The sequence below is a fragment of the Solanum stenotomum genome, chromosome 9 (assembly GCF_019186545.1).
Source record: "Solanum stenotomum isolate F172 chromosome 9, ASM1918654v1, whole genome shotgun sequence".
Taxonomy (NCBI): Eukaryota; Viridiplantae; Streptophyta; class Magnoliopsida; order Solanales; family Solanaceae; genus Solanum; species Solanum stenotomum.
Window position 1 is genome coordinate 2,023,155 of NC_064290.1, and position 23,156 is coordinate 2,046,310.

The window sequence follows — 23,156 nt, forward strand, 5'->3', positions numbered from 1 at the left end:
GACCAACTCCAAATTTAACTTGTTGATCGTCAATGCCAGATTCTATTTTGACGTTAAAAAAAACTCTCATTCGAATCGACATGAAAGTCCAACTACATTGCCAGTAGTTTCTAGGACTACGTATCATCAATCTACACTAATAAGAGGCTAGAAGTACCAACAAAAGTTGGGATGGAGATTAAGTACTCATTCATCCGTAAACACTGAAATACAGAATCACCTAACAGGAGAACTCGTGAATCCAAATTTAGTCGAACTCTGATGTAGGTACCAAACAGTAAAATGCCTCTTCTTTAAGGTGTCTGTTTTATTTGATGGTATTTTTAAAGTATTTTGAAATTTTCAATGTCTATTACAAGTGCTTTACATATGTTTTTCCGCTGATAGTTTGATTCCACGTCAATAAAAGTTCTTTGCCAACAAATTAAATTTGGAGTTACCTGTTACTATAACCAATTATTATTATAATAATATTAACTTGAGGTTACTATACAAAACAATAAATTTCAAATTTTGGATTAGATCATTTTTGAGAAAAAGAATTTCTTTAAAATGGTTATCAAAGATTGCCTTAAACCAAATACCATCAAGCATCAACCAGCAAGTGCTTAATAAAAGGAAAGTATGGAACTACTAAAATGTTGTGACATTTCTGTTAAAAACTTTAAGCTAAAACAGGGTCAACAGTCATTTTCAGTAGTGATAAAGTTACTGCGAGTTGAAAGGAAGTGGGAAAGAAAAAGATGGAAATTACTGAAACAGAAGTTTGTCTCGTGTTCCCATCGTGACCTCAAGTCTTCCAAGAGGGCTTGCGCTCAACTCTTTCCAGACCTTGATAGCAACAAAGGATTGCCTAATGCATCATGGGACGAGGAACTCGTGGCCTCACAGGTGTCTTTGAAGGACTCACCCTATGGCATTAGCAAAGGTATTAAAGTTAGAAGAGACATTAAACATAAATAGCATAACATACTGTTGGTAAAAGGAAATGCTGGCTAAAGAACGGAGAACCCGGGGGAAGAGGGGAGGAGTGGGGGTGGATTTAGAAGACGAGACCTTGTGATGCATGTAGCTGAACGAGAGTCAAGTACAACTCAGTAGTGGTAAATTTTGTCAAATGCATAGTGCAAAAAATAAAATATGGTAAAGAGGGTGGGGAAGACATTATGGCTAGTATACGAATGGTAAATTCGATAATCCCTCTCATCCAACAAAGGGCCCCAAACCTTCTTTTCTCCATTTTGTATATGTTAGTTACTCTAATCACTAAAACTTCACAACCGATATTTTCTTGGGATATCAGTGGTGCTCTGTTCAGCTTGCATGCACTTTGACTATTTCATCATGCCGTATGTCCAGCCCGCAACCACCATTGTCAAGGTTATCTGTCAAGCAGGAGGACTCATACCATGTATTATAGATGGAATTTAAACCTGAATCTCCAGGTTGGTCTATGCGTCAACCACTAGGCCATCCCCATGGGACCTTCACAAGTCACACCCTAATGATCCTATATAATTACAAGAAACAGTACTTGGACTGACAATCTTAGATTTAGTTTCATATTCTACTCTCAACCTTGTTAAGAAAAGTACTTGAAAGTAGCTATCGATTAACATCTACTCCAATTTGAATTCTTACATGTTCAATTTGACTCTGAAAATCGATCAAATTCGATCCTCAATGAGTGAAGGGTCTTTCTTACTGGTGCAAAGGGAGTAATAATTCAATTGAAATGCTTATATGTGCAAGCCGGCAACTGGGACTGACATATTCTCGAGGCTACAGAACACAAACTCACACTAACCAGGGTGTACAAACACAACAATATTACCTAGACTGAACATGTCCCAACTCCCAAAAATAAATAACTGACTGATACACAATCTAGGATCTGGCATGCACTGACCGTAACTGTAGCATTATTTTTAAGTTTCATTTTCAGATGACAGAAAGGCAGAAAGCAAGCAATGTCATAGTATACATTTGGAGAAAGAGAGAAGAAGCTTTTGCAGTTTAAGGGGAACCTTAGAATGCATGACTATGTTGATTGGTGCCTACTTGGGAGAAAAAAAGAACCTGAGATACCAAGCTTAAAAAGATGCAATACTAATTGGGATCAAAGACACTTCTAACTAAAGTACCTGATGCGTTGGGATCCCAAAATCTGCCCGCAACAGTCCAATGCCAAAATTGCACTCTCAGCCTGCACATTTATCAAGTATCTGTTTACATGCAAAATTTACTGTAATTTCAACACCCGTTTAGATCGTCTTCAAAATGAAATATTCAATATTATGCTGCAGCTTTAGATATGCCACTGATAATTTATAGGAACTTCCTCTGCTCAATGGTGTCTCCAGAGTGATGGTTGGCGCATAAATAACAAGGGAAGGAAGAGAAGTACATTTCAAAGGAATTACAAAAAAAGAAGAAGATGGTGCTGACAATGACATGACACAAAACTAAAATAAGGGGGAGTCTTCATCTAGTGACATAGAATCTATAGGTGTGTGTAATGTACCTATTGATGCTACATCCCAACTTAAATCCAAAGAAAAAGAAAAAAGAAAATCAACGTACCATAACAAATTCAACAAAAGCAATACGGGTAGAGTGCACTTGATCCCCCAAAAGCCTCAGGCGAGACACCTGCAAAGAGAAGAGCAGTTGCAGCATCACTTGGGTGAACATTCCTTAAACTTAATAGGGAAAAGGGTCTGAAAAATACTCCAACTTTGGCCGAAATTGTTGTAACAATACCGAACTTTGGAAAGGACCTTTTACCCCTCTGCACTATTTAATAGTGTATTTTAAAGGTATATATGTGCCCACGTGGACATCATAAATATTACATAATTATAAATAGTAATGTGTCCACATGGGTACATATATACCTTTAAAATACACTATTAAATAGTGCAGGGGTAAAAGGTCCTTTCCAAAGTTCTGTATTGTTACAACAATTTCGGTCAAAGTTCGGATATATTTCAGACCCTTTTCCCAACTTAATACATGAGAAGTTTCAGACATCACACTGACCTCACCACATCTTGCTTCAAAGAAATTCTTTACATCAGCTTGAGAAAGCTGTTCAGGATAGAGTACAATACATTAAACTTTCAGATGATTATGAAAATAAAAGGTAATCTGAGCCAGATCATTATAACCTGTGCATCACACACCGGTAATCCCACAGAAAGATGTATTAAAAAGCATGCAATAACTTCAGAAGATTTCCAAGGCGAGAATTTATACCTTCTTGTCAATATTTGTGCAGTAGACTGTCCTGGCACACATCTCACGCTCATCCTCAGACTGCACATAGCATGTACACATAATGGAAAACGAAGCATTTAGTTCCATGACCTTACTTCTATAAGATGAGATAGAACCACAAGAAAATTATTTTTACACATGATCCATAAACAAGTAAATAAAATGACACATATCTGTGCATACCCTAGGAAGGAATGTAGGATTCACGGGTAGAATAGCAGTTTTTGATGGTAGGACCTTCAGAGGAGAGAACCCTAATATTGTCCCACAAAGGCAAAGTGAGGCTCTTGCTGAGTCTGTTAGAATGATTCCACATGACAAGTTAGTTTTGACTTTTGAATGTTCAGGTACTAAGAAAAACTTCAAGCCCCTCCAACTTACATTCATCGGCGAATTCCACAAAGGCAAAGCGAAGGCGAGAGTGGGGATCACCACAAACTCTGCAGTCAACAACCTATGGAGCAAGTGTAGCCAAAAGAAAACACACCAATATTAGACTGTTTTTTTTAATTATAGAAAGACCACTATTACACTCCTCAATAGATACCCCATAAAATTTTCACCAAAGCAACAACAACATACCTAGTGTAATTACACAACAATTTTCACCAAAAACACAAATATGAATTAATGTCAGTCTAGTTTGAGAAAGAAATGAGGATAAAGAACAATTCAATTGTGTCAAAATGGCATGAAACTTAACAAATGAAGAGGAAACTAGTCCAACTATGTCAAACAGAACCATAAGCATTGTGACTCACCAACACCTCGCAGACTGACAACAAGGACCTCAATCTAGCTTTCCAAGTTTCATACAAACCAAACTTTTTGTTGGACAGTCCCATAACCAGTAAAAATAGTTGTATGGCATATCAGTATCTTTGAAAAGACAAACCATGAAATGGATAATGGTTTTGCAGGGCAATAATCATAAGCCAACCATATTACACAGTAAAACAAACCATAACCAAAGTGTAAAGAAGCTCTTCAATTGATGATGCAAGTTAGGAGACAAAAGTAAAGTATAGAAGTATATTAATTCAAACAGTCTTTAACCAGAATAAGCATCAGCACACATCGCTAGTGCGTAAAAGACAGTTAAAGCACGTTACTATGACACTAAAGTGTAAGAAAAAGAAAGAAAGAAGAGAGAAATAACAAGCAAAGTAGCGCTCTTTTGAGCTATAGACTTCGTAGTTCAAAATTTTAATACCTACTTGCTTCTGTATATTGTAACCTTCTTTAGAGTCTTCCTAATATGTTAATTTAAGTAAAAAATGTATGATGTACATTGAAGATATCCAAAAACTGTAAGCCAAACCGAAAGCACAGAAATTTAAATTCCACTCAGAGATGCAGGATGTAAGTGGAAGAACAATAGGATATGGTACTTTATATACTTTAGAAATACTTTAGGTTCATCTTTACATGCTTCTTAATTAGTAACTGGCTCTCAGATATAGGCTATTTTATTAGTTTTCAGGCAGGAGTGATTACATCCTTACAGTAAATATTCATAGTCTACTTCTTATGTCTTTAGTCAAGCAAAGTACAGTTTTTCAAGAAAATTCAAATCCCACGTGTGACTTGTCCTAGAAGTCAAATGATACAAGTGTCCTTGGTGTTCAGGATCAGCCTAGGAGGAATATGAAAGGAGGCAGCTTATATCCGTCTAATGGTAAAGTACTTATAATATGAATCAATCTTTTGTTGTGTTAAAGTTATTAGGTTTTTTCTTGCTATGTTGCACGGACTCTCCAAGACTAGTGTTATACGCGTGTGGGATCCTCAAAAAATGAACTACTTTTCAAGGATCCTGTGCACATCGGACTTTTTTTTGGAGAGTCCAAGCAACATATATAGTTTGCTTGTGCATCTACCAGCTTCACCTTTAGGCCTCTTCTTTCGTTTTGTATCTCCTCATTTCAGCTTTCCTCTTTCCCATGATCGTCGAGAATTTCTCAGGGGATTAGACTGACAGAAACAACTTTAAGAAGAAGCTACTATTTAACTCTAACTAGCTGACGGAGAATTTGAAGAACTTTGAGCTACCTTTTTTGACACTGAATTGGCATGACCAGAAAATTAATATATAATACCTGAGCCTAGGCAACATTAACTTTGAGATACCCTTTTTGACTCTCAATGGAGATTGACAAGAAAATAAGTACCTCGGCCTGGTCAATATTTCAGAATATTACGCACCATGTCATTCTACTAGTACCACAGCCAAGAGATAGAAAGAACACTCACCCCTCTACCAAAGATAGCAAAAAGTATGTTTGCTGCATGTCATCAGTAATTTGAAGCCAGCTCCTCTAGGCATCAATATGTCAATGATCAAGATATTTCAACGATACTAATGTCTTAAGCAACCTGACAATTAATGCTAATCATAGCTCGTAAGTCATAATATTAGACAGTCTAAAGGTTATTGCTTATTTGCAGGTCATGGAATTTCATCATCCTATACAACGCAGATAAAGCAACAAACTTGGACTTGAGGCCTAAAATATGGAGTAAAACACATGCTATAGGCACCCATCTGCTTCAGCATGACACTTAGCGCATTAATTGTTTTTAGGTTTCTCAATTATTAATTGAAAGAAGCGCCACCTTGCACTTAAAGCACTCAAGTATCTAATATAATGAATCACACCAATGTCCAGAAGAGCATCGTCACTTACTTGTCCATAAGCGCTAAATAATGCAGCAAGACGCTCTTCTGTTATCTGTGGTGATGCAAAGTAAAAAAGAGGAACATTGTAAATACAAAATTCAGAACATAAAACAAATATAAATGGGCATCCATCCTCACTTACATTGTGATCGATGTCAGAAACATATACTGTTCTCCTAATGCTATCTTCTCTTTGAGCCTTAAAAGCTCTATTGTTCATTCTTCTTCTTCCCTGGTTGTGGTTGTTACCTCTCTGCAGACACATTAGTGATAAAATTAGGGAGGAGTCAGCTTGCTGAATTGAGCAGTAGAAATCACTTCAAAATGGCGAAATGCAATGCCCAATCCACGAGGGTATTTGGTAAATTGTGGTAATTATGATCTGAAACGCGATCCTCAAATTGATAAGTATGGAAGGTTGAACTTTTCTCTTTATAAAAGAAAATAAACATCATGACCATGCGAAACTTTTAATGAGGATAAGATTTGAAGCTAAGGTAGAATTGTTCCTTTGGTGAATTGCGCATCACGGATGCAAAGCGTGAAATCAGCTTCTACAGCCTCTTTGCAGAGGTGCAATGGAAAGATGCTTAAAACATCAACAAGCCCCTTCCGGACCAAAACTTTTAATCCAATTCATACAAAATGACAAATATATTCCCTAATATCTGGTGCGCATACAGAAAAAGGTTTGATCTGAGTACTGCTCAAACCACCAAATTTAATGAAAATGTACCACTCACAAGTGGACATTTGAATCAAAACGACAAATTCCATCCTGTTCACCACAATGGAAAAAAACGTTTTTTCATTTTTACCAGCTAAGCATCCACAACAATTCTATTAAACAAAAGTCACTAATACCAATAACTAACTCAATGTCAAAATTCTGTTTTTGACTAACGGAATGTCAGCAATTAATTACTAAAGGAAGAGTCAAGAATCAATTTTGACAAGAAAGCTTCAGAATGCAAAAGTCCCTCTAACTGTGAAATCCAGCTACTACATTCATTCAAACTACCCTTGATAAATGATCAACGACCCAAAGCATGAAACTTTTCACAACAACTTATTTGACAGACTGATTACCAAATATCACACAGGATTAATGATACTTCCACATACATCCCAATATTTGAATCTCCAAGAATCAATTTTTACCAAGAAAAAATGATGAGACTTTCAACCAAAATCGTTACGACAGCTACATTCCCCATAATTCAAACAAGTATACCACTAATTAATGGATGCACATACGACCTCATAAAAACCTTAAAACTAAAGGAAAATAAAGATGAGTAAAAAGGGGCAGCCTAGTGCACTAAGCTCCCGCTATGCACACGTCCAAAGAAGGCCGGACCACAAAGGTCTATGCAGCCTACCCAGCGAAACTGCAAACTGGAAAAGCACTTCCAATATATCAGAATTTCGATTTTATCAAGTGAAATCAAAGAACTAATAATTGCCCAAGTCATGAATCAATCAACCAAATACAATAAACAACAAAATAGAAGTCCAAAACAACTGTTCAATCAATTTAACTCAGAACAACAGAAACAATACCTTTCCATTGTTCTGAAAAGCATCACCTCCCACAGTCTTAATAACAGGCACAAAATTATTCAGAAACATCTGATCGCGATTATAATAAGAAGGAACAAACTCCTTTGCCAGAGGATTCAACTTGAGTTTCTTCAGCATGTCAACAATATCTTGCATTTTGTAATCAGATTTAACATCCGAACAATCCTTCCCACCATTAACTACAGATTCAGAATTCACATTTTTCTCAGAATTGAACTCAGATTCTTCCGAACCCACATCAGAAAATTTGGTATCATCAGTGTTTGATAACAGTGATTGAACAGCCGGAGCCTCAATCACTGCCGTTTCACCACATACTTGTGCATCAGCCGCCATGGAAATGCACAAAATATATATAAAAAAACTCAAAATTTACAGAAAACAATATAAACCCAGAATTGTTTGATTACAATAATTGAAAAAGGGTAATCAAAAGTTCCAATTTTTATTTATTTTGATTCGAGATTTTGATGATCGGCGAAATGTAATAGGGAAAACCGACTGAAAGTTTGTTTTATATATAGAAAAAAGGGTCAGAAATGGAATGGAAGTAGAGAATGGTGATGAAAGAGAGAAGCTTTTAAGGGTTTTTGTTAACAAAATTCGATCAGAGAGAGACTGTTGGAAGGTGATTTTATGGAAATTTCAAGAAGGTAGCTTTGGGTTTTGGCCTTTAGCTAGACATTGTTTTCCCTGTCGTTTTGAAGAGAGATGAGACTACTATACGAGTCTGACTCGGAATTTGAAGTTTATGAAATTTGGAATTTTGATATTTTTATGGATTGTTTGGTTCGGAGATAAAGAATAACTAATTTTGAAATTAATTTTAAGATGAATTTATTCATATTTGATAGGATAAAATAACTAAATAATTTGTTGCGAACTTAGTTATTTAGTAATTATTTTTACTTACACTTCTGAAAATAATGAATTCCAAAATAATTTATTACTCTCCTCTAATCCATATTTAACTGAATTTGTGAGTCAATATGCACATATTAATTCAAACCATAATTTTCGCTATTGCCTCTTTTGTGAAACATAAATATAACTTTGTAATTTATCTTTTAGAAAACATAAAACTTCAATAAATGAAAAAGGCAAATATGAAAAAAAACAATTCAAATATCTATCTTGAACTTTGAACAATTTAATTATTTTGAACAAAGAAAAAAACCTCAAAAATTCACTTAATATAGAATAGAGGAAGTATCAACCAAACGAGCTCTTAAAGTTATTCAACACGTAATTTAAGAGCTAGCTTTGCCTCTATTTTTTCTTTTTAGTTTTCCACGGCTTGCATTAGAGCCCCAACTAAATTTAGATTGCACACTCCAGAATCCATTTAGAGGTATGTTGTTCCCACCAAAATTTTCTCTATACTCATTACTTAAACCTGAATTGTCTGACTAAGGGTGAAGTTGTCCGCTTATTACTACAAAATACTAAAATATATAGTATTATTTTTTATTTGATATTAAAAATATGCAATGACAATAAAAATTAGAAGTGAAAGTGGACTATTTACATTTATCAAATAACAAGAGTATATATAGCACATCTATCTCCCTTATTTAAAATAAAAAAATATTTATTAAAATTAACAAAATTTAATATTAGATATATTTAGAGGAAAATAATAAATATGCTGATTTTTTTGACAAATGAAGATTGCAAATATTTTTAAAAAAATACAGCTAAGGCAAGAATGAGTCTGCCTTTGTTTTTGTTAGTTTGTGAGGTATTTTGGATATGCAATTCATATGATTCATAACTGCCTCTTTAATGTTTATTGGGATGGTAACTTTTCCTTTGTACCTTTTATTATTTTTAATTATCAGATTTCTTAATGTTCTTTTTTTTAGTATATAGTTGTGACATTATTTTTATGTTTTTAATATCACAAGTTGTTTGTCTAGTTCTCTTGGTGATGCTGTACACAATGGAGTGAGTGATGATTGGAAATTTCCTTTTTTTAGTACATAAATACAAGGGCTCCTCAATCTAACCATGGTAAAGTCAAAAATAAATTGAAGGTGTTGAATTTTTTATTTGTATATTTAAAGTCTATTTTCTAATTTTTTTAAGATACAAAATTGTTTGAATATTTAAACTTATTTTTGAGATTCAATTTTTTTTTAATAAAATAAATTTATCTTTTCTATAAATTGTACTTCATCCATTTAATATGTTGTGCAATTTTGACTTGATAGAAAATTTTAAAAAGTAAAGAAGATTTATATATATATATATATATATATATATATAAAATCTTGTAATCTTAAATATGTCATGTGGAAAGTTATATTAAAAAATTGACAAAAAAGAAAATATCACTCTTTAAAGTTTCGAAACAAACTAGAAAAAAATAAAATAAATAAATTAATAAACACAGTTTTATTTTATTTTTTAAAAAACATATAATTATTTTGTTATTACTGAAAAAGATCCATCAAATTTGGAGGTCTAACGTTAGATGCTTCATTTCTAATGACATTGAGCCATCCGTGCATAGATAAAAAAACAAATTACAAAATGGATTATTTTTCTCGATATTGGAAATATATAAGTTTCTTTATATATATGAGAAATTATTAATATAGAGTATATATTTCTATATCATATAAACACAATTAATTTCACAAAGTACTCATTACCATCAACTTTCCACTAATATTGTACTTATTACATGTATCTCCACTAATGCAATATAATATTTGCCACCTTCAACTTTTGTAATTACCTGTTCCCGTCGTTATAGAAAAGTCAACGGGAAATTTTTTTGGAACGGAGAACTTTTTGGTAGTAACTTGGAATTTTCCAATCTAGTCCAGATTTGGACGAAATCGGAGTCAGTAAGGTCTAGGGAAATCTGGTAACAATAGGGAGATCTAATTATGAATTTGATCATATGAGTAGATAGCTAAGACGTTGAGGAACCTGTACGACTTTACGGAATTGAATTCGGGTGGTAGAACTCCCGAAACTGATCTTAGCGTGAACATGTATTTTCTGAGTGTCATGGGATGAAGGTGTGTTGTGAAATGGGGGTTTGGAATTCTTAAATTTGCTCAGTGTTTCCGTGCAAGCCGCTAAGGCGGGAATTTTCTACCAGGGCGGGGCCGTTGTAGCGATGTGAGGACCGCTGTGGCGGGACAGACGCGACTTAAGTCAGAAATAAACCCCAAAAACGTTTTATTCTGCAAGTTTCGACTTTGAGAGCTAAGGAACGACCACATGTGTTTTCTTGACAGTTTCAACCATTCTTGAGGCCAAAGGTAAGGTTTTCACTCCCCGAATCCACTTTTCGATTCATAGAACTTAGTTTCTTGGGTAATTATTGATGAGAGAGGGTTTTGATATGTGATTTATGGTGGAAGAAACCCTAACTTGGGTATGAGGATCAAGGATTTGGCCTAGGGTTGATGTTATTGGTTATAACCCGGGTAATTAGGTTTTGTTTATTGATCCTTACATTATTATGATTGTTTGTAGACCAAGAACAAGCGGAAAGAATACGGAAAGGGAAGAATCAAGTTTCTTAAGGGATTCAAGTTTTGTTCGAGGTAGATGATGGTTGTGATTTCATGTTGGTGTGATATATATTTGTAATTGCTTCATTATAATGCATGTATGTACGCGAATGTTGCATTATTGATCACACTAATTATAAATGAGGATAATTGAATAATTATATGCCATGAATCATGACTTGATTGTATAATTATGAGAATGTACATTGTGATTGTGGCTTGATGAATAGATCGAGTGTTACGTTCCGACACACTAACTTGGATCAGGTGCCACGTTCCGACGCATATATGGGATCATGTGTCACGTTCGGTACACTAACTTGGATTGGGTACCACGTACCGGCACACTAACAGTTTGGGTATGAATTCCGTGAGAGGACCAATGACTTGGCATAATTGTATATCTTGAGATTGTGAAATTGTATGTTGTTCGTAAGTGATAATTGATATTGTATATGTTCGGTGTATGCATGCTTATTATTGTTGTAATGACTTACATATGTTTCGCCTATTGGGATAACCGCGTGATCCTACCAGTACATTGTGGTTGTGTACTGATACTGCACTTGCTCTTTCTTTGTTGAGTACAGGGCATCTTCAGGCGGCTACTGATAGACCTCGCTTAGAAGATCAGTGATCAATCGAATTCAAGGGTGAACCAGGTCTTCCGGGCTGCCATGAATTTTCTTTCTGTTTATGTCCACATTTTCGGAGTTAGACTAGTGCTTTAGATTCCTTGTGTTAGTTTGGGGTTGTACCCCTTCTTGTTTAGACTTGTGGTTCTTGTTGGAGTTTTGGTACATTGACTTTCAGGTTCTAGGTATTATTCCGCATTTGTTTTGTTAGACTTTTGTTGGAGTTTATGGGAACTCCCTATTTTTCTTTTCTTAGACATTTAAATCTGCTTCAATATCTTAAATGCCTTAGTTTTTGGTTAAGTTGTTTAGCTTGGGTTGTAGTAATGGTTCTCCCACCGGAGGATTAGTGTGGATGCCAATCACGACGGTCTGGGTCATGATAACTTTCCACATCAATATATTCATTACATGTAATCTCGACTAATTTCATATATATGGTATTTATTACTTGTATATCTAATTAACCTACAACTTTCCACATTACCATATCCATTACATGTAATCTCGACTAATTTCATATATATGGTATTTGCTACTTGTTATCTGTCACTATTAACTTAACACGAGGTCACATCAATATATTCATTACATGTAATCTCAACTAATCTTTCATATCAACATATTCATTACATGTAATATTGACTAATTTCATATATATGGTATTTGCTACTTGTTATCTGTCACTATTGTATATCTAATTAACTTAATACTAGGTACTAGTTATCTCCTATTTTCCACAAATAGGGATACCAATAATTAAATCCAACTTGAATAGAGGGAAAGAAATTAGTTGGCTAGGGCCAAGTAGATTGAACAACAAATATTGTTTTTAGTTAATTTTGTTTTCAATTGATCAATCAGAATATAAACAAAATCTTTTTTGTCTTAAAAAAGAAGTCGTCTTTGAACTACAAATGAAATTAAATAATATTGCAAATTTGTTGTCAATTTTGAACCTTAGAATAATAAATTTCATTTACTTAGTTTTTTTTGTGTCAATTGTTAGCTAGGTATTATAATATTCGATATATAGTAAAAAAAAAAGGTTTGTTCCTTTTCTTTCCATTATACCATAAATAGTTGATCTCAAAGCAGTGATCTTAGGCTGAAATCTGAATACATGGACAATAATCGCTTCAATTTGTCGGTAAATTTTATTTAGATATTTGAGGTATGATTTGTATCTAAACTTGATACTTTTGCCTCCTTAAATTTGGGACAGTTTTGCACATATTTTTAAGTGCTTATTACGTAGATAAATAAATCATATACAACATATCACCTCCTAATTATACGTATTAGCCTCAATTGATAGATGCTTGAAGATTTACGATTTATTGAGACTAATGTGTATAATTAAAGAAAATAATATATTTTAAATGGTTATCTTATCTACATATTAATAAGCCCTTGAAAACATGTACGATTTTTTTCCCCAAAAAATTGAATTGAAAATGTCTAATAAGATAGTTCAATGATCAATCAAAATAGACCGTGATTTAAATATCTTAATAAAATTTATTCAAAAAATTAAGAAATTATCAATATATTCAATCATGATCTTTTCTATAAATAACACAATGATTTACAGCCAAGGGAAATGTTTATTTCCACTCACCAAGTACAAAAGTGAGAAAAACAACACAAGAAATCTATTGTACATTTTATGCCTTTAAACCTTTATGAAAAAGATTGCATAAAAAATCACTTATTTGTAGCAACTTTACTTTTTTCTTGATTCTCTCAAGTAAAGCTGGAATGCCAAAACAAAATGAAGTGTATTCTTTCCTTAATAACAAAGAACTATATCATATAATATATGAGCAAAAAGGAAAGGTATTACTAGTTTCAAATAGGAATGTTGTTAACTAATTAATGGTAATTGTCTAATTAATATTGTTATAGTAGTAATTAATGGTAATAGCACTGATAGTAATGGTTAATAGTGATAGTTACGTTATTGTTGACGACTAATAGTTGTGATGGATGATAGTGATAGCTAATGGTGATGGTGATTGACAATATATAATAGTGACAGTGATGGTGATTGCAGTTAATGATTAGTGATTGTTGTGATAATGATGATTGATGATTATAATTATAAATGATAACTATTAATAATAACAACTGATTGTAGCGATTGACAACGATGATAATTATGCTTGTTGATAATGGCCGTGGATGGTGATATATAGTTGATAAGATGTGTGGCGGTGGTAGTAAGTACTTGATATAATACATGGAGTCATGTTGATGAATGGATTGAATTGGTGATGTGCCATATTTATACAAGTCCTTGAATAAACATCTTAATAATATTAAAATTTTGTTACAAATCTGAATTGTTTATCTCCATCCAAAGAATTAAATGGTATAGCATGAAAAAATAAATCCTTTGAAAAATTAAAATTAAAATTTAAGAAATAAATATATTTGATATATGAGATCTGAATAATTAGAATTAAGACATTTCTTATAAAAGCAAATCAATGAGACGTTGAACTCCATTGACAAAAATAGATAGGGTTAAAGTAGCCATATTTCTTTTTCGGTGGAGTCCGAATATATGTTTTTCAACTGGATAATGAAATTATACTATTAGATATGTTATTGTTGTCGTTGAGACCGAGACCTCACCATATTCTCTAACGTTAAAAAGTGCTGCTCGTATAATATTAAATTGATAAGACTCTTCAACAAGAAGTTACATTATTGTATAATATATTTTGTATAAAATTGACAATGAGGAATCAAATTGTCTACCCTATCATTAGCGCCCCTTTCAGAATTCCCTACTTTTTTGACTAATCATTTCATAAATTAATTATTAACCTTACCAAAGTTGGTAGCATACATATCATATACTATAATTTATATGGTGGTTGTTGGAAACATTTTTTTATTTCCCTTTCCTTTTTGGTTTCCTTCCCTTCACATGTAGGGTGTTAATTGACAATTTTAAAAAAAGAACGGTAAGACAAACAAATTAAAATTCGAAGTATTTACTATAGCTGAATTCGATTGCCATTGTATTCTTCTTATATCAAACCTTCCAGGTAAGACTTAACTAGTCCTACATATATATACATAGATTGTAGAGCTAACTACTTTATACAAATCTACTGAGGATTACATAAGATAATTGAAACTGCAATCAGCATATTGCACCATCATCGTGAACAAATCATCGTTTTGCCCAAAATCGGAAATTGTATTTACGATACACTTGTATTCTAATTTCTGGGACTGAGAGTATGAGTCTTGAGACACTTTTGGTTCACTGGGATTAAAGAACAGCCCCGTGCTCTAAAAGCTCGGATAAAACACTTGTCATTTTGTCAATTGAAACAGGTTTCAGAATAACTCCATCCATTCCAACTCTCATGCAGTTTTCTTTTGTCACTTGGTCAGTGTTCCCAGTTAGAGCCACAATAAGTGGCCTCTCGTGACGTTTCCCAAATTTCTCATGTACACTGACGGCAACATCATAACAGTTCATACCTGTTATACTTACGTCCATGATTACTACTTTGTGTTCCTGAGTAAGAACTCTCAAGCACTCATCACCGGAGCCAATGGTTGTTACATCGCACCCTAGGTGCACTAGAAGAGTCTTGGTTACCATCCTGCTAAACCTACATGAAAAGGTTTCAAAATTTACATCTTGTATATCATTTTCAAAAGATACTACATTTGCAACAACCTGAGAAACAGAGTTGTCACTAGGACAGATTCCGGTAAATGCCACTAACAGTGAATGAGAATAAAGAAAAAGCAAAAGGTATGGATACTTATCAAATAAGTAAAAGAGAATCCTCTATAGCTTTTTTATTTGATAAACAAGAATCCTCTGTAACTAGCTCTCACAGATGTATATATCTAATATTTATTAATCCCTTCATCACGAAAAGAATGTCAGGGTAAAAGGATTACTTGAATATATTTAGTATAAATTATAGGAACCACATATTATAAGTACTAAATAACATCCTATCCCTTCTAGTTTTATATTTACCAAAAATCCCTTAAAAATGATGTTTGCGAGATACATAACATTGTGCACGGGATACATTAGGTTTGATACATTCCACATAGCGGGATACATAGGGTTGTGCACGGGATACATGCGGGATACATAGGTAAAATAAGGGATTTTTGAAATTTTTGAAATTAGTAGGAATAAATGGATATTAAGGTAAGTAAAGGAGTGTAGTAAAGTAATTTGTCCATATATTTATTTCTTAATCCTTTAAAATAAGCAAAATTAGAAGCACATAAAAGTATAAATAGGCTCCAAAGCTAAGAGGTTCGGGTTCTCCAATCTTTCCTTCTGCTTTGCTTTCTCCTCCTCTTTTTTTTTTTCCAATAAAGACCTCCTTCCATTTTCCTCTTTTTGCTAAGCTCCTTCAACTTTCCTTTTAGCATGATAAGACCTATGAGCTTCTTATCCAGTTTTGCTACCAACACAAGATGAAACTTCATGCATTTAATTACTACAAACCAAGAAATGATTAACAAGCTAACGAGGAATGCATCGAAGACCAAACTTCAGTAGTTAGTGGAACCAGAACCAAATGATAATTATTTTTGCAGGAAATAGTTGAATGAACTTTTTAGGAAAAATAATCTCTTGTTTTACCGTCCCTACCTTGGGACTTTTTTTTTAATGACAAGCGAACCCGCAGTCACTACCCTTCAGGTGCACATCATCTTATACTCCTACTATATCTAAGTCTAGAACATTCCACAATACATAAAGTTATTGGACTCTTAACTTCCATAGACTATAGATGGTCAGGCTCCTGTTCCAAAGTGATGTCCAACAACTACCACTTTTTTCAACTTGTAAATGTCCAGTCTCACGTAAAACAGACCAACACATAGCAGAACAAGATTGGACAGCAAATGCAGGACAAATAAAAGGTCAAAAGATAAAGAGGTAGCATGAGCACTCACCCATTATCATCCATAACCAAGACCTTTAGTCCTTGAAAAGTCATCTGCATGTGATTTGCAGGCAATCCGGGCATAAAGGGAAGCTTTGACTCATTTAAGCGACCAGGAATGCCAAGTTTAACAATAAAGATAGCAGTAGAACCCTTCCCGACACCTTCACTTTCAATCCAAATGTGTCCTTCCATAAGATTAACAAACCTGATCCAGGCCATTAAAACAATACGTCAGAAAAATGATCACTGTTGTAAGTGTCTCAACATCCCATGGTACTAAATTTCCAAGGAATGTGCATCAGCCCAAAAAAAAAAAGAACTCAATCTGCAGTCCTCAATTATAATAGCAAACTGAAAACCGCATTCAATACAAACACCAGTGAAGTGAGATACCTCTTACAAATTGCAAGGCCAAGTCCAGTGCCACCAGAATTTTTAGTTGCCAGTTCCTGGTTCTGCGCAAATTTACAGAACAACTTGGGGATATCCTGAGGATTAATGCCTGATCCTGTATCTTTTACCTAAATTACACGGCAAAAGCAGCAGTAAAATCAATAACCAACAATCACTACCCAAGAAGAATTTACAGAGCAACTACCATTTTACTGGAAACACTAAATATCAAGCATGAAAATAAACCTATAAACATACCTGTACACGCAAATAGAAGTGATTCTCACTTTGCACAGGAAAAAACTCTGGAGCTCTAGGATCTATTAAAGATTCTGACTTTGCAGCAACTGCAGAAACTGACACACTGCCTTCTTTTGAGAATTTTACAGCATTGCCAACAACATTTAAAAGAATTTGCATAAGCCGTTTTTCATCTCCAATAGCAACTTCCGGCAAATCCGAAGACAAACTAAGCGTGACAAACAGCTTCTTTACAGCTGCAATAGGCTTTATTAAGTTAAGGACCTAAAGCAATAAACAGAAACCTGAATCAGTGAATAGTTTCCGGAAGGGCTGGCAAAATGGTTTAAAAAATCAAGTAACCATCCAATCCAACCCATTATCTATGAGTTGGATAACTGACCATTAGAAAATGGATCACATATGGATAGTATCCATATTATCAATACCCATTTGTCTGCTTGATACATTTCATGAGTTCTTACTTTCTGGGAGTCTAAGCTTATTTTGACTTTTAGCTTGTGTTCTCACCTAGCTATTATTGAAACTATCCATATTATCCGTCGGTTAACCCATTTTTTATTCGTGTTAAATATGGGCAGGTCGAATATATTTTTATCCGTTTTTGTTTAGCCTGTTTCCAAACCGCCCATATCCAAACTGACCCGCCCATTTGTCACTCCTAGTTTCCAACACAACATGATAAAAGAAAAACAATATTGTCATAAGTAATGAGAACATACTTTCATTGTTATTTTACTCAAATAATCTAGAATTTGCAAGTAAAAAGAAAAATTAGGCTTACCTCTCTGAAGAGAGCATGAAGATTGAAAGTCCCAACATCAAGTTGAAGGCTTCCATCCTCTAGCCTTGAAAGATCCAAGACATCATTGATGAGAGTTGCTAAAAGGTTGCTGCTCTTTAGGATTGTTTCCACCATCAGACGCTGCTCCGGTGTCAGTTCACTTTCTTGCAGCAAAGATGAAAGTGCAATCACTGCATGCATGGGAGTTCTCATTTCATGATTCATAACACCCAGGAAATCATTACGCGCACGAACAGCTGTTTCTGCTTCTCTTCTTGCCAGATCAAGAGCCACATTCTGCTCCATAAGAAGATCTCGAGCCCTCATTGATTCCTCCAAGATGGCAGCATGTGAGAGAGCAACAGCTACCTGCATTGACAACAGATACAGGAAAATGTCACTCCATTAGGTCACACATTCAAGTCCCACAGGCATGAGCTGCTTCCGTTTGAGCCCAGTTGATTGATTAGTCATAGTTTACTAGAAGCTTGAATCTATCCACTTCAACGAGGAAACTGCAATCACTCCACAAATTTCTGTTTTATCAAAGGAGATTCACAACTAAGAGGTTAAAGATTTCAATTTCCTCTAATAAGTTCATTTTTTCCATTTATTTTCTCGAAATACTAGGAAAAGTGTGGTGCCGGAGAAAAATTGAGGGGTGGAGGGATGCTCCTTCAGAAAAGAACTCCTTCTGAAGAAATCTCAACAGTACAATACTGTCTTTTCTTTTATGTACATACTTAATTTTTCCCTTCTTTTCACTTTATATGAAGAGTACAGAAAATACTACTCGTACAGTTGTACTAGATATTTAGTCTACAGTATGCATATGAAATCAAATCAAAATTATAAGTACTAGTTTGTTTTAGATCCTACATCCAACATCAAAATCTAATAAAGCATAACAGTCGTGTAAGCCAGTTTAGTCAACTGCCATCTTTAAGATCTAATGTGAATGGTAAGTTGAGTGTTTTAACAACAACATACTTGATGTAGTCCCACAAGTAGGGTCTGGGGAGGTGAGATGTACATTGTACGTAGACCTTAACCCTACCTTTGTGGGATAGAGAGGTTGTTTCTAATAGACACTCGGCTTAAGGAAAACAAGTTGAGTGCTTTGCTTGCTTAAGTCAAACAATGCATATACAACAAGGAGTTACAGTGTGAATTTCTCATTAAGATTGGAAACAGCTACTCCACCTATGAGGTAGGGGTAAGAACGTATACCCTATCCTCCCCCGACAACACTTTGTGGGAATACACTGGGTATGTTGTTGGTGTAGTTGTAATCAGTGCAGATGAAACTGCATCGATATAATTGTCTCATTAAGATTGGTTCTGTAGCTTCTCTTATAATGATCAAGTAATATCTAGCAGTTGAAAATCATTGTGATAAAAAAGTGAAGTTATCAGATTGTGTCACATGTCAAAAAATTCAAACCTGATCGGCAACCACATCAACAAGCTCCAATTCATGGACATGCCATTGTCTTGCACTATTTGAAGGAAGCATCAAAACCATCAAAGCATAGCTCTTCGGCGAGAGTTCGGGCCAATCATTAGTCTGAAAATTTGAGAGATGCAAAAGTGGGACCCTAACAGCAACCACCTCACCTGGCATGTACTTCCGGGCAGGTCGAAGTCTTGCAACGGGAGAATTTGGTGAAATTTTAACAGCACGATTTGCACTGAAAACTTGATTAATTACAGGGAGTTGTATAGGTACTGTAAATCCAACGGGATTTTGATGATGTAAAGTGTAAGAAAGTTGAAGCTCCACTCCAGTTCTTGTCGGCATCCACAAAGCACACTCTTCCAGTTGCAATGCTCTTCCAAGTTCAACAAGTGTAGACTTCAAAATAGTATGTCTATCCAGAGTACTTCTGATTTCATGTGTTAGCATTCTAACATATCTACCCGTCTCCTCCTGTGTCCGAATAAGACCCATTTCACGATCTAGTTCTGCTGCTTTGTTTTTCAAGAATAGCTCCCTAGTTTTGACACTTAATAAATCCGGAATAATATGAACAAGCATGACAGCAGTTGCACATGATACCGCAGCAGTGGAGAACTTTGCGGTAGTCATCACCATTGCCACAGTCCTTGTATGAGGAGTTGAAGTCCACAAATTGATAAGGTGTGTTGCTCCACAAAGAACTATGAAAGCACCAAACTGCACGAGCACCCATCGATACGGAAAAACAGCTGATTTCTGGACAAAGTATACCAGCTCGATTGGGATGGAGAAATAAGCAATTGCTATGAAAAAATCAGAAATGTACTGATACTTCATTAACAACTCATCGGCAGGCAATAGCGGATCAAAGCAGTTACAATCCATGATGAACAATCACCTCAATGATCACTCTATCTTATCAACACCACTGCAGCACAATAACTGAAAACCAACAATTCAGCAAATAAAATTTACTTCCTTTGCCTCAAAACAGTGAGAATTTTAATACTCTCCCTATCACAATTTTAGTCCATTCAAAAAAAAAATAACACATTTCTATATTCAGTTAACAAGTTTAACTTCAAAACACTCATTTTATCCCTAATTAAATGATTTATACTCACACAAACGACTATCACATCATATAAAATAGGACGGAGGAAGTAATTAACACACTAATAAACAGAGTATTGCAGCATAACTTCAAAGCACAATATTTGGTTTCAAAACATTTTTGACTTTGCAAAATTGTTAAACAGCTTTTTAAACTACGGAAAGTAGCAAATGATGTGACAATTCGTATTCCTCTATTAGAATTACGAGTAAATGGATTAGGGTTTGTTTTGATATAAGAAACAGAGGACCGAATTGAGATAAAAGAACTTACAACTGAATATCGCCGGAAAAAGAAATTCACAACGAGGTCGCCGGAGATAGAGGTGGGGAAGAAATGACCGCTTATACAGTAAAGCATGAGTAAGAGTGGTCCTCCATTAATGGCCAACCGTTTTGATTCGGTGAAGTTGCTAAATTTAGTAAAATTGAGTGACATCATAACAATAACTCAATAATGGAGGTTTGATTAGTGTCAAATCATATAATACTACTCAATTGTGTTTGTTGTATTTTGTCTTGCAATTTGATAAAAAAAAATTGTTTTTATTCGTTATATTTGAATTTAATACATTATTAAGAAAATAATTGTTTATATAGTTATTTTCGCATTTTCTTTATTAATTGATGTTTAGTACTATTAACTTTTGAAATATAATTTGAAAAATAAGTAATTAACGTTGAGAATAAAACATGAGAAAGATAAAAAAAAGTTGATATATTAAAAGTTACAAATAAACATGAAATTTTATTATTGAAATAGTGGATAAGAAAAAGTGAGCAGAGAGAGTTAAATTTTTAATTTTATGATTTTAAATTAAATACTCCTTCTTGGCTTCTTTTGTCCATCTTTATTCTTTATTTGTTCGGTATATGAAAAGAGTAAATTTTAAGTTTAGCACATATAAAATCATATTTGTATGCTATAGATATAGCTTGTATAATTGCGCTCCATAGCAAACTTTAATGGAGCATCAGATTTGAATAAATTGTTGGCAGTCTTTCATTTGTATAAATCACTGGTAGCCTCTCGTTTGTATAAATCGTTGGCAGTCTCTCAATGCAATTGTATATATGTAACTACTATGTATATGTACCAATAATTGTGTTTGTATAGTTGCATAAAATTAAAATTTGTATACAATTGAATCGAAATAAAACATTTGTATATCAAATCTTTCTCTCTCATTTTATACAACACAATTTATATATTGTAATTTGTATAATTTGTGTTTGTATAAAGTGAGAAAGAGAGAAAATACAAAAGAAATTGGTAGGGAAGATCTGTATTTGTATAATTATAAATGTATATGATGAAAATATATGTGTTTTTTTAAAAAAACTGACTTGGGGAGAGATTTTAGAAGAAATTGAAAGAAACTGGGAGAGAAAAGATAGCGAAGGGATTTGTATAAAAATAATTCTTCCATTTGTTGAAATGCGTGGGCCCCAACCAATTGAAATAAAAGTGATTTGGGGAGAGATTTTAGGAGAAGTTGAAGAAAATGGGAGAGAAAAAATAGTGAAGGAATTTGTATAAAATAAATCTTCCATTTTTTTTAATTCGTGGGTTCCAACTGAATGACAAAAATGGTGTAACATTAGCTGCACATTTGCTGTGAATTACAAATATATGAAACAATAGCTATATGATTTATTTTGATTTAAATATTTGCTATTATGTACAATTTATGAAAAATTGTCTTCTTAATTTGAAAAATTAAAAGAAAATTTATTATCTAATAGTTATTTTAGTTTTGTTATTAAATACTACTATTAATTTTTATTTCCTAGGATTTAGATGACTTGTAATTAATATAAATTATATAATAAAATTATTCTTTTATAATTTTTTTTATAAAATGTGTCAAATTATATATAAACATATAATGATTGATAGATGGAATATACATTAAATTTAAAATATACTTTAATCTTGTGTTTTTGAATGTAGAATGGGCCTTGCAAAACACGATCCAAATTTAGTCGGAGCTCCAATTTGGACTGTGAACACCGGGTGAGAAATAAAAAAAAATAAAAAATTGCTAACATAATAGGAAAAATTACGAAATACACGTCTTATGCTTCCCTTATTTCTAATATTCCCTTCTATTTTTAAAAGCCTAAAATCCCTTATTTCTCTCCTAATTCTAAATTATTTTATAATGTATTCGAGCTACATATTATATATCCGAGCTAGTTTTAAATATATCCAAGCTACATATTATGTATCCGTTTGTTTTACTTTTTCAAGGATTAACGTAATTACAAACTAAATAGAGATAGATTGTAATTTCATATTAAAACTACGTGATTTTTAAAATTTATACAAAATAATATTCTTTTAAAACTAACAAAAAAAAAAAAAAACGAAACACAGGACAAGTAAATTATAGTGGAGGAAGAATAAGAATCTTTTATACCAAAGGAATAATTGATCAAATGCATGCATACAGATAGGGGGGGGGGGGGGGGGGGGGGGG

At 33.7% G+C, this 23,156-nt stretch overlaps 2 protein-coding genes across 3 annotated transcripts; both read right to left on the bottom strand.

Moving 5' to 3' along the window:
* Positions 1–578: 578 nt before the first annotated feature.
* On the bottom strand, positions 579–8,259 carry LOC125876752 (polyadenylate-binding protein-interacting protein 9). Of its 2 annotated transcripts, XM_049557989.1 has the most exons (10): positions 7,523–8,259; positions 6,102–6,212; positions 5,967–6,011; positions 3,661–3,733; positions 3,463–3,575; positions 3,259–3,318; positions 3,043–3,090; positions 2,584–2,652; positions 2,145–2,206; positions 579–911 (listed from the first exon to the last, which is right to left on the bottom strand). In XM_049557989.1, exons 1-10 carry the CDS (start codon positions 7,877–7,879, stop codon positions 854–856), a joined length of 996 nt encoding a protein of 331 aa, XP_049413946.1. In that variant the 5' UTR covers positions 7,880–8,259; the 3' UTR covers positions 579–853. The 2 variants fall into 2 exon arrangements, with proteins under 2 accessions (XP_049413946.1, XP_049413948.1); XM_049557991.1 differs by lacking the exon at positions 3,043–3,090.
* Positions 8,260–14,652: 6,393 nt separating this feature from the next.
* LOC125876305 (ethylene receptor 2) lies at positions 14,653–21,100 on the bottom strand. Its single transcript, XM_049557452.1, has 7 exons — positions 20,948–21,100; positions 19,546–20,502; positions 18,102–18,470; positions 17,315–17,581; positions 17,057–17,184; positions 16,671–16,868; positions 14,653–15,349 (listed from the first exon to the last, which is right to left on the bottom strand). The coding sequence occupies exons 2-7, from the start codon at positions 20,443–20,445 to the stop codon at positions 15,001–15,003; spliced, it is 2,211 nt and encodes a 736-aa protein (XP_049413409.1). The 5' UTR covers positions 20,446–20,502; positions 20,948–21,100; the 3' UTR covers positions 14,653–15,000.
* Between the last annotated feature and the right edge of the window lie 2,056 nt (positions 21,101–23,156).